Raw genomic sequence first — 15,356 nt, 5'->3', positions numbered from 1 at the left:
ATGACATGTGCCTGTAATCCCAGCTACTCAGGAGGCTGAGGAAGGAGAATCGCTTGAACCCAGGAGACGGAGGTTGCAGTGAGCTGAGATTGTGCCACTGCACTCCAGCTTGGGCGACAGAGCGAGATTCTGTCTCCAAAAAAAAAAAGAGAGAGAGAGATTGGAAGTGTGCAATTATTCAGTAGTGTCTTCCAGCCCATCCTGGACTGGGCCTGGGCTGAGGGTGAATTGGACAGACAGGTCCCAGCCTGTAGGAGCTCCGGGTCTGAGGAGGACCCGGCTGTCCACTGAGTGCATTCCAGGCCAGGCAGGGGACCGTGTACAGCACTGAGGAAGCCAAGGAGGAGCTGTTGACAGCCCACAGGTCACGGAGGCTTCCCAGGGAGGTGCCCCTGGGTCATGCCTCTGGGTGGATGTCACCATGCAGACAGGAGGGAAAGGACCCTTGTTATTCTCAGTGGAGACCTATGTTGATTCTTAGAAGGTGGGATGCTAATTGAGGAGCAGGGCCACTCTCTGTGCCGGGTTTGGGGATGATTGTGCGGATGTAATGTTCATCTTGCCCCTCACCAGTCTGAAGCACGGAATTGCTGAAAAGCACAGAGCTTGGCATGGAGTTGGAGGTTGTGTCCGTCTCCTGTGGCTGCTATAGCAAAGGGCTGCAGACTAGGTGGTTTGGAGCAGCACATAGGTACAGCTTTGAGGGCCAAGAGTCCCATCCAAGATGTCAGCAGGGCCAACGCCCTCAAAGCCTCAGGAGTGGGTCCTTCCTGCCTCTTCCAGTGCCTGGTGGTGTCCGGAGTTGCCTTGAAGTCCCTTGGCTCGCAGCTGCATCACTCTGCCTTGGTCTTTACCTACCTCCTTCCCTCTGCATCTGTGTCTTCCCACGGCCCTCTTATAAGGACACCAGTCATCGCGTTAGGACCCACCCTAATCCCGTATGACCTCCTCTAAACTTGATTACCTCTGCGAAGACCCTGTTTCCAAAAAGGGTCACATTCCCAGTACTGGCGGTTAGGACCTCAGTGTATCTTTGTGGGGACACAATTTAAACTGCTACCTGTCCATTGTTTTGTATTCTGAGATATTTTTTCTGTGTTTAGCTATGTGAAAGGCATCTACTCTTTTGGCTTGATGGAAACCAACTTCTACGACCGGGCAGAAAAACTTGCCAAAGAGGTAAGTGGGTCCTTCCCAAGGTGCCTGACCCCTCGGGGAGCAGCTGTCGGGTGGACCAGGGCATGTGAGGGGCACCATTCATGTGTGACCCTGGTGAACCCCATCCCCACTCTCACTTCCTCAGAGAGATTGGGGAGCTCATGTTAGTGTGAGCAGCTGCCGCCTGCCAGGGGCTGTCATTCACCTGTGGCCCCCCGAGGTCCCCAGAGCCACGTTCCTTGGCTAACACTGGTTCCCCGTCTACAGATGAGGTTGATGGGGTACAGGGAGCTGGGGTCAGCCCACTCACTTGGGGTTGCACTGAGTGGCAGGTCTGGGCTCCCACCAGCTCTGCCTGGCTCCAGAGCCCACACCGCCCTGCAGGGACAGGAGTTTGTAGGAGGTGAAGTGTAAATAAACGTTGGCTCTTCCTTCCTGAACTTCGCATTTCTAAGCATCACTCACGGCACCAGAGGTTCAGGGACCTGAGTGATGATGGCCAGTCGTGATGATTGCTGGGTGCCCATGCGTAACTGGGCCCAGGGCCAGAGGGCAGGCTTAAGCTGTCAGGCATGGGGCACGGGTGGTCTCATGCTCTGGGGGTCCCTCTCCTGTACTTCTCTTCTTGCAAGATTGGAAACTGAGGCCCATGGAGGGGCTGCCATGCACAAGGGAGTGACAGCTGCTCCTGTGCCCTGCTCTGTGCGGCACTTTATATGTGTCTACTTGTGTCCACACAGCCCTGCCCACGTGATGTTCAACTCCTTGTTGCCCAGATGAGGAGCCCGAGGCTCAGAGGCCAAGGCTAGAGCCTGCCTAAGGCCACATGGCTCAGAGATGGCAGAGCCGGATTCCACCCAGGCCACCTGGCAACGGCTGTCCTTTCAGCTGCCTGCTCTAGGCCGCGCCTCCCAACATCCTGGCTGGGGTTCTTCCCCCAGTAGTTGCCCTAGTCGGCCTGCAGCACCCTCCCCAGGAGACAGCACTGGGGCCCATGGGTCCCTGGGCTCTCTGAAGACTGCTCTGATTATAGAATCTGAGAATTGTGTCTTGAGTGATATGTTCTTTGCTTTAACTCTGAGTCAGGGCTGGTGGGGGACCCGAGTGGCTTTCTGGCAGTCTTGGTTCTATGGCCTGGGTGACCAGACACCACATCCAGGGATCAGCTGTAGGAAAGTCCCTTGGAGACCATGGCAGCTGGGCCCTCCTATGGGTGGCATCCATCTGGGCACCTGAGAGCTCCTGAGACAGTTGGAGAAGCTCTGGACAAGAGTAGCTGTGGCAAACCAGATGTGGCAAGTCCCCTCCATGCCTTGCAAGGAGGAAGAAGCGGTGGTTAGGGTCCATTCCTGCTCCATTGATCCCCTTTCGCCTCCTGTCCCTTGTCTTGCAGGCACCAACTCTTTGACTTTAACACCAGCATCCCACAGGCAACTACTGGGCAGGAAAAGGGGGCTGTGATGGGGCCAGGGGTGGTAACACATGGGCCATGTGTCTGCAGCCCCAGGCTGGTGAGGGTAGGAGGAGCCAGGGCAGGAGCAGGCAGGCAGCAGGCACAGGCACAGCCACAGAGCTTGGGGACCTGGAGCTCCAAGTAGCTCGATGGGTGGAGGCTTAGGGAGGACGCAGCAAGCCGGGGAGCCAGGAGCCAGGACTGTAGAGGGGCAGGCGAGGACTGGATTCTGCTGGGCCTTGTAGCCTGGGAATGCAGTTTGGACTCCTTCCCAGGGAACCATGGTGGGACTCCAAGAGAGGAAGGAAGCCGGTCAGCCCATCAGAGCTGGTGACAGCCGCCACCCTTCACTCCCTCCATGCATGAAAGCAGCATGCTTAGCAGGGTCCCATCTCAGGACCCCGCGCCCAGCCTGCTTAGACTGTGCCCAAGTGTTCCGTGCTCAGAGCCCCTGCTCCGGGGGTGCCCACAGTCCCCTACAGACACGCTTCCTTTCCCTCCGTTCCCACATGGAGTGGGCCGGGCCCACGAAAGCTGAGAGGTGGGCAGAGAGGCAGGGCTTGCTGGGGCCGACCTCCTGCCAAAAGCCTCTCAGCGGGTGCTGGGCCAGGGCAGAGGAGCGTGGGGCTTCTGGACCCCTATGAAAGGTGTGGGGAGACTGAGGCAGTGGGGCTGGCGGGAATTCATGATTTGGCATGGGGGACCTGGGCGCAAGCCAGGCAATGGGACTTCTGTCAGCCTCAGTTTACTGCTCCGTTTTCTAAGCTCTGCCTGGGACTGAGTAGATGCTCAGCAAACATGAGCTGAACACATAAATAGAAGAAAGAAACAGCTAGCGGGGGAGGATCATTCCCTGAGCCCAGCCTGCCCCTCTGGTCGCTGTCAAGCTCACAGGTCATGGGAGCGGCTGTTGTCATGAACTGTGATAACCTTAAAGCCAGCTGTTTCTGCACCCAGAAAGCCACGTGTCCTCACATATATGGTAGTGGGAAGAGGCAGCCACAGCCACTGGAGGACTTGACAGTTCACACCGCGTTCACGTGGGCAGTAACTGCTTCTCTAAGAGGAAGGCAGCATCTGTGGCCTTCCTGGCAGCAACTGAGGCCCAGAGAGGGCGGGCATGTTTTGCAGGCGCCTCGGCTGTGTGCAGAATGCTGTGGGCTTGGGTCTGAGCCCTGGCTTTGGAAAGATCCTGCCGCTGTCCCGCTGGGTGAAGTTGCATAGCCTCCCTAAGTCTCAGCTTCCTCGTCTGTGAACCGGGCAGTGAGGCCCATGAGCTGGTGTGCCCGGGCAGGCGGGAAGTGGTGCTGATTGTCAGTGTTTTGAGTCGGAGCCCCATCCCCCCACTTGCTCCACCCCGTTCAGCCCAGGCCCCTCTTGCCCCTTAGAGACGCCTGCCCCTGTCATCACCTGCCCTGGCAGCCTGACTGATCTGCTTTATCTGGAATCCTCTTCCCCGCACCCTGTGTAGGCTTTATCTATTAACCCGACAGACGCATGGTCGGTGCACACCATCGCTCACATCCACGAGATGAAAGCAGAGATCAAGGATGGGTTGGAATTCATGCAGCACTCAGAGACCCACTGGAAGGTACGATGCTTGTCGGTGGCTCACCTCCCTGGGAAATGCAGTGCGTCCCCTTGAGTTAGGCTGAGGCTTTACGGACAAGAGTTATGGGGCTTGGTTCCCTCTCCTCCTTCTCCTGCACCTGCCTCAGGTGTTTGGCTGCTGAGCAGAGCACAGTCAAGATTCTAGTCCCCACCCCAGGCCTATACCTTGCCCTAGGGACTCCACTGAGGGTCCAGCCCAGACTTCTCTGCCCTCACAGGGCCTAGTCAAGAGGAACGATTAGCCTCCTAGAAGCACATGAGCTACACCATGACAGGGACCCTCTGTGGGATGTGGAAACCCAGAGGAAGCATTAAACTCAACTGGACTTGGGGGGACAGTGGCCAGGGAAGGTGTCCTGGAGGAGGCAACCTCTGAGTTGGCTACTGAAGGATGAGCAGGTGTGTGCCACACAGAGGGGGAAGATGGAGAGCATCCCAACCGTCACCAGCTTGAGCAAGGCTTCCAAGGCCTACAGTGGCCTGTGAGGGAGAGGAGAGCTGCACAGTTTGGTGTCCTAGAGCCCAGGTACAAGGCAGACATGGGCCGTGCAGGAGGCTTTGTCAGTCCCTCTTTCCATGGGAGGCAAGGTGGTGTCCAGGCAGAGGCAGAAACGCCTGCAGAGGCCTCAGAGAAGGAAAGGCTAGCGCCATGGTGGAGGTGGGCCCTCTGGACAGACGGGGCTGCGTCAGGTGAGCCTGTTGGGCTCAAGGGAGATGGGACCTCCTCGGAACAGGGACACAGGGTCGCTCACTCAGCGCTGATTGAATACCGGCTTTGTATTTGGGGTCAGCAAGAAATCAGGGAAGGATGAGCACTTGGCTCCCAAGCAGGGGCCGTGCGGTCTGAGCCACGCGGCGGAGGACCCTCGGGCCTCCAGATTCAGCTCTGTCAAGGGGGCAGCTGTCAGGTTCCCTTCTCAGGGACAGTGAGGTTTGTTTGGGGTTTTTGAGTGCTGGGCACTGTCACTTGTTGAGGATCACGAGTCCTGTCTCCCGAGCTTGGAAATACCCTAGCAGGGGCCAGCTCTGAGCCCAGCACAGGCCCTGCTTTAACACTGCTTCATACTGAGGGCGGCCTAAGGGAGCCACTGACATGCGCCGCCCCCCCGCCCCGGCTCTCGGGGCTTTGCCAGCACCTGTTGGAGTTTGGCCCTGGGCCTGCTGATCTCTGCAGGTTTTTTTGGTTTGGTTTGGTTTTTTGTTGTTGCTGTTGTTTTTTGAGACAAGTTCTCTCTCTGTCACCCAAGCTGGAGTGCAGTGGCACAATCAGGGCTCACTGCAGCCTCGACCTTCTGGGCTCAAGCGATCCTCCCACCTTGGCCTCCCAAATAGCTGGGACTACCGGCGTGTGCCACCACACCTGGCTAATTTAAATTTTTTTTTTTTTAGAGAGACAAGGTCTCCTCCCTGTGTTGCCCAGGTGGGTCCTGGACTCTTGGGCTCAATTGATCCTTCTGCCTCAGCCTCCCAAAAGTGCTGGGATTACTTTTGGGAGGCATGAGCCGCCGTGCCCGGAGTTTATCCAAGTGCCCTGAGCTGTTCGGGCACCCATGGGCCTTGGGCCACTCCCTGTGGAGTGGCTCTGTGATTCCTTTTCTCAACTTCACATGTAAAGAAGGCAAAGCTGGAGTTGCTGAAGTAACTTCCTCTGCACCAGTCCTGGGGCTGCTGCTCCCCAGCTCAGGCAAGCAGGTTGGGAACCTCCCCTGGCCTCCGTTTCCTCCTTGGTAAATGCAGCATAATAGTCACTGCCCTTCCAAGTGGAAGAGATTATGTGGCCGGAGGCGCCCAGCACAGACACGGAATATTGTTTCCTGCGCTCAAAGATGATGGTTTCTGTGGCCGGGTGCGGTGGCTCACACCTGTAATCCCAGCACTTTGGGAGGCTGAGGTGGGCGGATCACTTGAGGTCAGAGGTTTGAGACCACCCTGGCCAAGATGATGAAACCCTGTCTCTACCAAAGACACAAAAATTACCTAGGTATGGTGGTGCACACTTATAATCCCAGCTACTCAGGAGGCTGAGGCAGGAGAATCGCTTGAACCCAGGAGGCAGAGGTTGCTGTGAGCCAAGATCGTGCCACTGCACTCCAGCCTGGGGGACAGATCCAGACTTTGTCTCAAAAAAAAAAAAAAAAAAAAGATGGTTTCTGCATTAGCACAAAACAACATTTTTTTTTTCCCATAGGCCTTCAGACTTTTCATACATTCTTTTTTTTTTTCTCCTCCAGGACTCGGATATGTTGGCTTGTCATAACTATTGGCACTGGGCTTTATATCTGATTGAGAAGGTAAGGTGGCCGTCTGTTTGCCCTGTCTTATCCTGTAGAGATTCCAGAGGGAGAAAGATTTTTCTAGCTTTTGTTGTGTATTCACATCCCGTGGAGCCCTGATGCAGTGGAGCATTAATGTTTCCAAAGAGCGTTCCAGGCTTGACCTGTTGTAGGGATTTTTCACTGTAGAGGCCTGGAAATCACGTCTGTGGTGTATAACTTGTAGAGATCATTCAGAGCAAGTGCCTGTGGCTGGAGCGGAGAGCCAGACGCCCACCCCGCAGGGTGTACCTGCCTGGGCCATGAGATCTTGCAGCGGGAGCCAGGGTATGGGGCATCTGCTCGTGACACCCTTGACCCCAGTGATTCCGCCACAGGGTTCCGTGTGCCAGACTGTCACTTCCGGTGCTCTTTATCCTGCACAAAAGCTAGAAGCTCCCTGAATGTCCAAAAAGTGAGAAATGCTGAGAACGTGAGGGCCCTGTCATGACATAAGAATGTGATGATAAAGTGTCTGGAAGACAGCACAGAACCCAGCTAAATGTACAGGAGAGGAAACATATGCAGAAAAGAAAAAGGCGGCTGGGCGCAGTGCTCACGCCTATAATCCCAGCACTTTGAGAGGCCAAGGCAGGCAAATCACCTGAGGTCAAGAGTTTGAGACCAGCCTGGGCAACATGGTAAAACCCGTTCTCTACTAAAAATACAAAAATTAGCTGGGCGTGGTGGCCCCTCCCTGTAATCCTGAGGCTGAGGCATGAGAATCACTTGAACCTGGGACACGGAGGTTACAGTGAGCCCAGATTGTGCCACTGCACTCCAGCCTGGGTGACAGAGTGAGACCCCATCTCAAAAAAAAAGAAAAAAAGAGAAAAAGACTAGAAAGAAATACATGAAAAAGCTTGCAGCAGTTAGTATGAGCAATACCTATATTAACTTTTCCACTAGGAGAGAGAATGCTTCCATAGCAACTGTTTCTTCAGTGGTGGCGGCACAGGTACTGCTGTCCTTTCTACACTGGGGAACCAAAGGTCCGGTTGAAAGCAGGTTCACCTTCTCCCATCCCAGTGCCACCAAGACACTGCCCGTCCCCCTCTGAGAGGAGGTGGAGGCCTGAGGCCATGTGCTCAGGGGGCTTTGGCCTGGCCGTTTTCAGTTCACGTCCGAGTATTACACTTTGCTTTCTCCAGAGTTTAATCAGGAGAACTTTATTCTTCCAGGGCGAATATGAGGCCGCACTGACCATCTTTGATACTCACGTAAGTTGCGCTCACACCGTGTTCAATTTGTTGCAGCATTTTGCCTTTGAGTCTCAAAGAGACCAGATCTTTGAGTTCTTCAGGATTGTCCCAGCCAGAAAAACAGCTGGAGCAAAAACATGTTTCTTGCGTAAGGCCTGATGGGGTTAATTTTGCCAAGAGCAATGTTGTAACCCTGCCTATGCTGGGGACAGGGGTTGGCCCTGCTCACCCCGAGGGTGCTGGTAGATTTACACATCTAGGGGCCTCGCCTCTGCAATGGCGGGCTCTCCTCCAGCCCTTTCAGATCACTTTTCTTTGGTAAGACAACTGGTCTACCCACAGGAATTTTTTTTTTTTTTTTTTTGAATCAGAGTTTCGCTCTTGTTATCCACGCTGGAGTGCAATGGGGCAATCGGCTGGAATTTTCTTCACTATAATAAAATAAAAATAACATAAAATTACGTGTACAAGGCTGGGTGTGGTGACTCACACCTGTAATCCCAATACTTTGGGAGGCTGAGGCGAGTGGATCATTTGAGGTCAGGAATCCAAGACCAGCCTGGCCAACGTGGCGAAACCCTGTCTCTACTAAAAATACAAAAAATGAGCTGGGCATGGTGGTGGGCACCTGTAATCCCAGCTACTCGGGAGGATGAGGCACGACAATCGCTTGAACCCAGGAGGCAGAGGTTATAGTGAGCCAAGATCACGCTACTGCACTCCAGCCTGGGTGACAGAGCGAGACCCTATCTCAAAAAAAGAAAAAAGAAGGGTACAGCTCTGTGGCATTAAGTGCATTCACATTGTGCAACCATCACCACCCTCCATTTTGAGAACATTCTTCATCTTCCCAAACTGAAACCCTATACCCATTAAACACTAACTCTCCATTCCTCCTCCCTGGGCCCAGACATTCTTTTGAGAGGGGGAAAAAAGCCTGACTCACAGCTCCAAGGACCCCAGGGATGGCTTCATCCTAAAAGCCTGGAACCACAGAAATGCTTGTGATCTGGGGATCTAAACATCAGAGAAAAGCACACAATAATTTCCCTTGGTCAGGAAGTTGTAGTAAGAAATGAAGGGTGGGCCGGGTGTGGTGGCTCATGCCTGTAATCCCAAGCACTTTGGGAGGCTGAGGCTGGTGAATCACCTGAGGTCAGGAGTTGGAGACAAGCCTGGCCAACATGGTGAAACACGTTTCTACTAAAAATACAGAAACTAGCTAGGTGTGGTGGTGGGTGCCTGCAATCCCAACTACTTAGGAGGTTGAGGCAGGAGAATTGCTTGAACCCAGGAGGTGGAGGTTGCAGTGAGCCGAGATTGCGCCATTTGCACCCCAGCCTGGGCGACAGAAGGAGACTCTATCTTAAAAAAAAAAAAAAAAAAAAAAAAAAAAGTGATGGGTGACATACTCCAAGAACTCGAAGTGGCCTGCTCAGCAAAGCTGAGTCTAGAAACGTGATCAGGCAGACAACCCTCCCACCGGTGTGGTCTGAGGCCCGGGGGTGGGAGGTGGCCGATGCTTTGGGCCTGGTCTGGGCCCTGGATATGCAATGCAGTGGGCTCTTTTTTCAGGTCTGCCTGGTGACCCCTCTAGTGCTTGGAGCAGTCTACACCCCAGGCAAGGGTGATTGGCCTGTTAGTTGGGGTGATGGGGACAGTGGCAGAGGGCTTGCTCTATACAGGCCCCACTCCACCTAGACAGGCTGACCCTAGCTGTGCCTGCAGCCCCCTCATCTGGCCCACCAGCTGAGCCCGCCTTGGCGCCCTGTCTTCCAGATCCTTCCCAGCCTGCAGGCCAGTGGTACCATGCTGGACGTGGTGGATAACTGCTCCATGCTCTACCGCCTGCAGATGGAAGGTAGCCACCCCTGCAGCCCCACTGGCTTCTGCCTCTTCCTCCCACATCATGAGAAAGAGGGTGCTGTGGCCTAGGCCCAGGGCTGGGCAAGAGCTCATGGGTGAGCCGCTCCAGACCCCTCTGCAGACCTGGCCGCTGCCTTGGGTACCACTCTGCAGCTGCCTCCCAGCTGGCCCAAAGCTGGAGGGGGTGCCCAGGCCACACTGCCTTTTCTAACAGTTCCTACCGCTCCTCGATGTGGAAGCCTCCAGCTCTGCACCCAGGGCAGCACCTGCTGTGCTGTTCCCACTGCCAGCCTGCCAAGCCTTCGGGGCACTGGTGGCACCTGGCCACCTGTCTCAATGCCACCTCTTTTCCTGAAACATGAGAGAGTTTCTCAACTCCCTGGGATTGTAGACAGGTTTCTTAACCTTGTCATGCTCTGCAGGTAGCCTGGAGGGATCAGCCACAGCTCTGGGGGCTGTCGAGGGCTCCAGCCAACCACTGGGGTGCCAGATGGTTCTCCCCTTACCTCAGGCTCAGCAGAGCCATCTGGAACCACAGAGGCCTGGGCTAGGCCCTGGGTCAGCAGTACCATGAGGGGTGCAGGCCTGGGCTGAGCAATTCAGGAACCCGAGGGAGTGCATGACAGGCTGTGTCTAGAGATTCAGAAGGCTTCCTAATGGAGGTAAAATGTGAGTCCCAGAAGCATGTGTGGGGCTTGCTGGGCAGACAAGGGAAAGAGTTACACTCAGAGAAAGCAGACCATCCAAAGCTACCGGGACGTAGAAGCCAGCAGCCTGCTGCAGAACAAGAGGCCAGAGGGCGGGCTCGATGTGGTCAGATCAGGCAACAGCAGGCTGAGGGGTGCAAGAGCCAGGGAGCCCACCCGTGGGAAGGGCAGGCTGAGGCTGGAGACCCAGAGAAAAGTGGGGAGCCCGGGGCATCCATGGGGAAGCTGGGGGTTGTGTGGGAAGGCCAGGGGATCCAAGAGGCCTGGGGTTTGTCAAAGCAGACAGAGGTTTTGTTTAATAACCTTTGACACTTTTTAAAATGTGCTTCCTACTTAACGTGTCTATGGCTTCTATAATTAAACAGTCCTAACAGAGGCCTAAGCACAAGGCCAGACACTGCCCATGGCCCTGCCTACCTCCCCGGCCTCTCACCTGGGACAAGGTCATCAGGGCCTCCAAGGGAAGCGCTGTGGGGGAGGCCCTTGCACAGGACACATCCCAGAGCCTCATTCCAGGCCCTGGGTCTCCTCCCCATGTCCTCAGGGGTGTCTGTGGGCCAGCGGTGGCAGGATGTCCTGCCTGTGACCCGGAAGCACAGCCGAGACCACATCCTGCTGTTCAATGACGCACACTTCCTGATGGCATCCCTGGGTGCACATGACCGCCAGACCACACAGGAGCTGCTGACCACCCTGCGGGACGCCAGCGAGTATGCAGAGGGGACCTTCTTGGGGTGGGGGTCCTCACCCTGCCGAGAGGGTGACGGGGTGCTAGGGCCATGCTGAGACGTGTTCAGTGTCTGCCCTGCCTGTGAGTGCAGCAGGGGGATGCCCATGGAGGCTGCTCCCCAGTGTGCACCGCTATAGATATGTGTCCCCTGGTGCAGACTCCCGAGGCGTGTGCACCCACAAGTGTGTGGCCCACAGCTCTACAACTGGTTGCCCCAAGACACAGAGCTGCCTCCATCCCCATCGTGGGTATGAGATCCTCAGGGTCACAGGACTGCCTCCCATGGAGAGGACACAGCGAAGCCCTGAAACCAGAGACACCTGCTGCTTACAGGCCCTGAGGTCCTGGACGAGGTGCTTCTCTGGTCTGAACCTCAGTTTCCCTATCTAAATCAGGGATAGTGCCTGGCAAGAGCTGGTGAGGGCTGACCTGGGGGACCTGGGCTGCCCTGCCCATTCCCTTCGGGGGGTGGTGATTGCCTTGACTTGCAGTGCCAGGCCTTTGCCTGTCTTGTCAGCAATCCTGACAGTTCTGTTAGACTGGCACTGTTATGCCTGCTTCACAAGTGAGCAAACTGAGGCTGGAAGGTTGGGGACCAGATAGCTGGAAATGGGTGAACTCCAACCCAGGTCTGAGCTTAGTGCCCTGTCCCATCCCCTTGATGGGCTGCCCCGCCTGTCACCTCACCTCATCAGCGTGGCATGTGTCAGGCACTGGGCCAGGGACACCTCGCTGAGGAAGAAATGGCCCTGCCCCTCCCGGATGTCCTGTGATGGGCAGACAGCTGAAGGCACTGTCTCGGGTTCGCAGATCTCCAGGGGAGAACTGCCAGCACCTCCTGGCCCGAGACGTGGGGCTGCCCCTGTGCCAGGCACTGGTGGAGGCTGAGGACGGGAACCCTGACCGCGTCCTGGAGCTGCTCCTGCCCATCCGCTACCGGATCGTCCAGCTCGGTGGGAGCAATGCCCAGGTGAGCCGATGGCTGCCAGCCGGGGCGCCTGGGGACTGGGCCAGGGAGTCTGGGTGCCCTGCAGCCCCCAAGTCTCTCCCGTGGTGGTGGTGTCCACAATGTGGATGTGAATGTGTCTCTCACGCTCCCGCCCTGTAAGTTGGTCATCGAGGGTGTGGCATCAACACCACTGTCTCCCTGGAGAGCAGGCAGCCCTCGGTGGGCGGGGGCTCACCTCCCCCATCCCGAGGTACAGGAGCCTCACATGCCCAATTGATATTTCAGAGAGACGTCTTCAACCAGCTGCTGATTCATGCGGCCTTAAACTGCACCTCCAGCGTCCATAAGAATGTGGCCCGGTGAGCTCCTGGCCCCTGCCCAGCACTCCCGACTTTCATAGGCTCTCCCTGCAGACCTCGGGAGTGCCTGGAAGCCCCACCACCCTTGGCCCGAGATGCTCCTGCTTCTGAGGCTGTGAGGTTGGGAGGCTGTGGGGAATTTGGTTCTCCTTTGTTAGCGGGCTCAATTTGACCAAGTGGAGCCAGCTCGACCCCGGGCCCAACCTCCCACCCTCCCCAGCCCACTCCCTTTTAGCCATGCTAAGCTACCTGAGTACGCAAATATGTCCTGCTCTTTCAGGCTTCTGGGCCTCTGCACTCTTGGAACACCCTTTCTCCTTTTGCACCTGGCCGACACCTAATGCTCAGACCTCAGCTCATTTCTCCTGCCTGCCTGTGCTGGGTGCCGAGAGGCAGCAGTGAGCAGGCACAACAGGCACTGGCTACCAGGAGCCCATCTGTAGTTGGGGGAGCGACAGGGAGCAGTCAGTCCCACAGACACACGTAAACTCACACTGAGGGAGCAGCAGCTGAGGGCGCACCCGAAAGTGCAGTGGGTTTAGCCAGGCCAGGCATGGGGCTGGTAGGAGGGTGGCATAGCTGGAGGGTGAGTGTGTCAGGAGGTGGCGTGGCGTGGCTGGAGGGTGAGTGTGTCAGGAGGGTGGCGTGGCTGGAGGGTGTGTGTTAGGAGGGGCGTGGCTGGAGGGTGAGTGTCAGGAGGGTGGCGTGGTGGAGGGTGAGTGTCAGGAGGGTGGCGTGGCTGGAGGGTGAGTGTCAGGAGGGTGGCGTGTGTGTGTTAGGAGGGTGGCGTGGCTGGCTGGAGGGTGAGTGTCAGGAGGGTGGCGTGGCTGGAGGGTGAGTGTGTCAGGAGGGTGGCGTGGCTGGAGGGTGAGTGTCAGGAGGGTGGCGTGGCTGGAGGGTGAGTGTCAGGAGGGTGGCGTGGCTGGAGGGTGAGTGTCAGGAGGGTGGCGTGGCTGGAGGGTGAGTGTCAGGAGGGTGGCGTGGCTGGAGGGTGAGTGTCAGGAGGGTGGCGTGGCTGGAGGGTGAGTGTGGCAGGAGGGGGTGGCGTGGCTGGAGGGTGTGTGTGGAGGGTGGCGTGGCTGGAGGGTGTGTGTCAGGAGGGTGGCGTGGCTGGAGGGTGGTGTCAGGAGGGTGGCGTGGCTGGAGTGTCAGGAGGGTGGCGTGGCTGGAGGGTGAGTGTCAGGAGGGTGGCGTGGCTGGAGGGTGAGTGTCAGGAGGGTGGCGTGGCTGGAGGGTGAGTGTCAGGAGGGTGGCGTGGCTGGAGGGTGAGTGTCAGGAGGGTGGCGTGGCTGGAGGGTGAGTGTCAGGAGGGTGGCGTGGCTGGAGGGTGAGTGTCAGGAGGGTGGCGTGGCTGGAGGGTGAGTGTCAGGAGGGTGGCGTGGCTGGAGGGTGAGTGTCAGGAGGGTGGCGTGGCTGGAGGGTGAGTGTCAGGGGGTGGCGTGGCTGGAGGGTGAGAGTCAGGAGGGTGGCGTGGCTGGAGGGTGAGTGTCAGGAGGGTGGCGTGGCTGGAGGGTGAGTGTCAGGAGGGTGGCGTGGCTGGAGGGTGAGTGTCAGGAGGGTGGCGTGGCTGGAGGGTGAGTGTCAGGGGGGGTGGCGTGGCTGGAGGGTGAGTGTCAGGAGGGGTGGCGTGGCTGGAGGGTGTGAGTGTTAGGAGGGTGGCGTGGGGAGGGAGTGTTAGGAGGGTGGCGTGGCTGGAGGGTGAGTGTGTTAGGAGGGTGGTGTGGCTGGAGGGTGAGTGTGTTAGGGTGGTGTGGCTGGAGGGTGGGTGTTAGGAGGGTGGCGTGACTGGAGGGTGAGTGTGTTAGGAGGGTGGCGTGACTGGAGGGTGAGTGTGTTAGGGTGGTGTGGCTAGCAGTTGAGTGTTAGGGTGGTGTGGCTGGCAGGTGAGTGTCAGGAGGGTGGCATAGCTGGCAGATGAGAGGGTAGGGGAACTCCAAGGAGCCCCCACCATTGCCAGCAGCCTTGGTGCTTCCATGGCCCGGCTGGCCTCCCTCCACTCAGGCTGCTGGGCCCTGGCCGGCGCTGTATAGCCCCTGTGCGCCTGACGAGCAACTTCGACACCTCTCCTTGCCCAGGTCCCCCATGACCCTCAGACATAGGTGGAAGGAATAGAGGAGCCATGGGGTGCCTGGTGGGGAAGGTGTGCTGTGAGAGCAGGTGGCAGCCCGGGGCCACAGGAGGCCCTTGGCTGGTGACAAGCCCAGTGGTTTAGGCGCAGGTGCACCAGCGCAGCTCCGTCTAGGCAGGGTTACCCAAATTGAGCCGTGCAGGTTCTGTGGTACTGATGAAACAGGTCTAGCTGGCAGCACTTGAACCGCCTAAAACTGTAAAATGTCTTGGACACATGCTCCCCACTCTGCCTTACATGGCCATAGACAAAACTATGCATGTTTCTTTAGTGGTTAAGCCCCTTGGGGAGCTCAAGCTGTGGTGTGGGTGGGAGTTGGTGCCTCTGGCAGCAGCAGTGGGGAAAGTGGCTGTGTGGACAGGAGGACTGAGGGTGGAGCTGGGGTGAGCATCTGGGGGGCAATGCGGCGGTGCTGATGTAGCCTTCCCCAAGGCCCAGTGGGGGAGAGCAGGCTGCACGGGGAGCGGACCGCAGTAGGTGTGGGGGGTGCCTTCTCTCCAAGTCCTGTCCTGCCACCAGGCAGCATCCATGGGGCCATCAGCACAGGTCACCAGCCCCCAGGGTGGGAAACCTTCCACCCCCAGCCATGGTGCCCCCACACACTGAGTGCCTGGCCCCAGCCCTTTCACACCACCCACGCCCTACAGAACCACTGTTGTCAGATGTTTGGGGACTGTCTTAGTCAGTTTGGGCTGTTACTTTAAAAGTGCCACAGACAGGCCGGGCGTGGTGGCTCATGCGTGTAATCCCAGCACTTTGGGAGGCCAAGGCGGGTGGATCACCCGAGGTCAGGAGTTCAAGACCAGCCTGGCTAATATGGTGAAACCCTGCCTCTACTAAAAATACAAAAAATTAGCCAGGCATGGTGGTGGGTGCCTGTA

The 15,356-nt window shown here is 57.3% G+C and overlaps 2 protein-coding genes across 3 annotated transcripts in view; one reads left to right on the top strand and one right to left on the bottom strand.

Moving 5' to 3' along the window:
• The window catches only part of CDPF1 (cysteine rich DPF motif domain containing 1), a 376,436-nt gene that overhangs the window by 38,273 nt on the left and 322,807 nt on the right, over window positions 1–15,356 (bottom strand). The gene's annotated exons all lie outside the window — the stretch shown is intronic.
• The window catches only part of TTC38 (tetratricopeptide repeat domain 38), a 33,041-nt gene that overhangs the window by 15,521 nt on the left and 2,164 nt on the right, over window positions 1–15,356 (top strand). For both annotated transcript variants that reach the window (XM_050805876.1, XM_050805875.1), the window contains 8 exons: window positions 1,104–1,179; window positions 4,083–4,202; window positions 6,454–6,513; window positions 7,716–7,754; window positions 9,516–9,597; window positions 10,854–11,019; window positions 11,850–12,009; window positions 12,274–12,347. In XM_050805876.1, the coding sequence (XP_050661833.1) occupies window positions 1,104–1,179; window positions 4,083–4,202; window positions 6,454–6,513; window positions 7,716–7,754; window positions 9,516–9,597; window positions 10,854–11,019; window positions 11,850–12,009; window positions 12,274–12,347 (777 nt within the window). The remainder of the gene's footprint in view (window positions 1–1,103; window positions 1,180–4,082; window positions 4,203–6,453; window positions 6,514–7,715; window positions 7,755–9,515; window positions 9,598–10,853; window positions 11,020–11,849; window positions 12,010–12,273; window positions 12,348–15,356) is intronic.

This window comes from Macaca thibetana, chromosome 10 (assembly GCF_024542745.1).
Source record: "Macaca thibetana thibetana isolate TM-01 chromosome 10, ASM2454274v1, whole genome shotgun sequence".
In the NCBI taxonomy this organism is placed as follows: Eukaryota; Metazoa; Chordata; class Mammalia; order Primates; family Cercopithecidae; genus Macaca; species Macaca thibetana.
The sequence above is the reverse complement of the archived record's forward strand: the minus strand, read 5'-3'. Positions and strand labels throughout refer to the sequence as shown.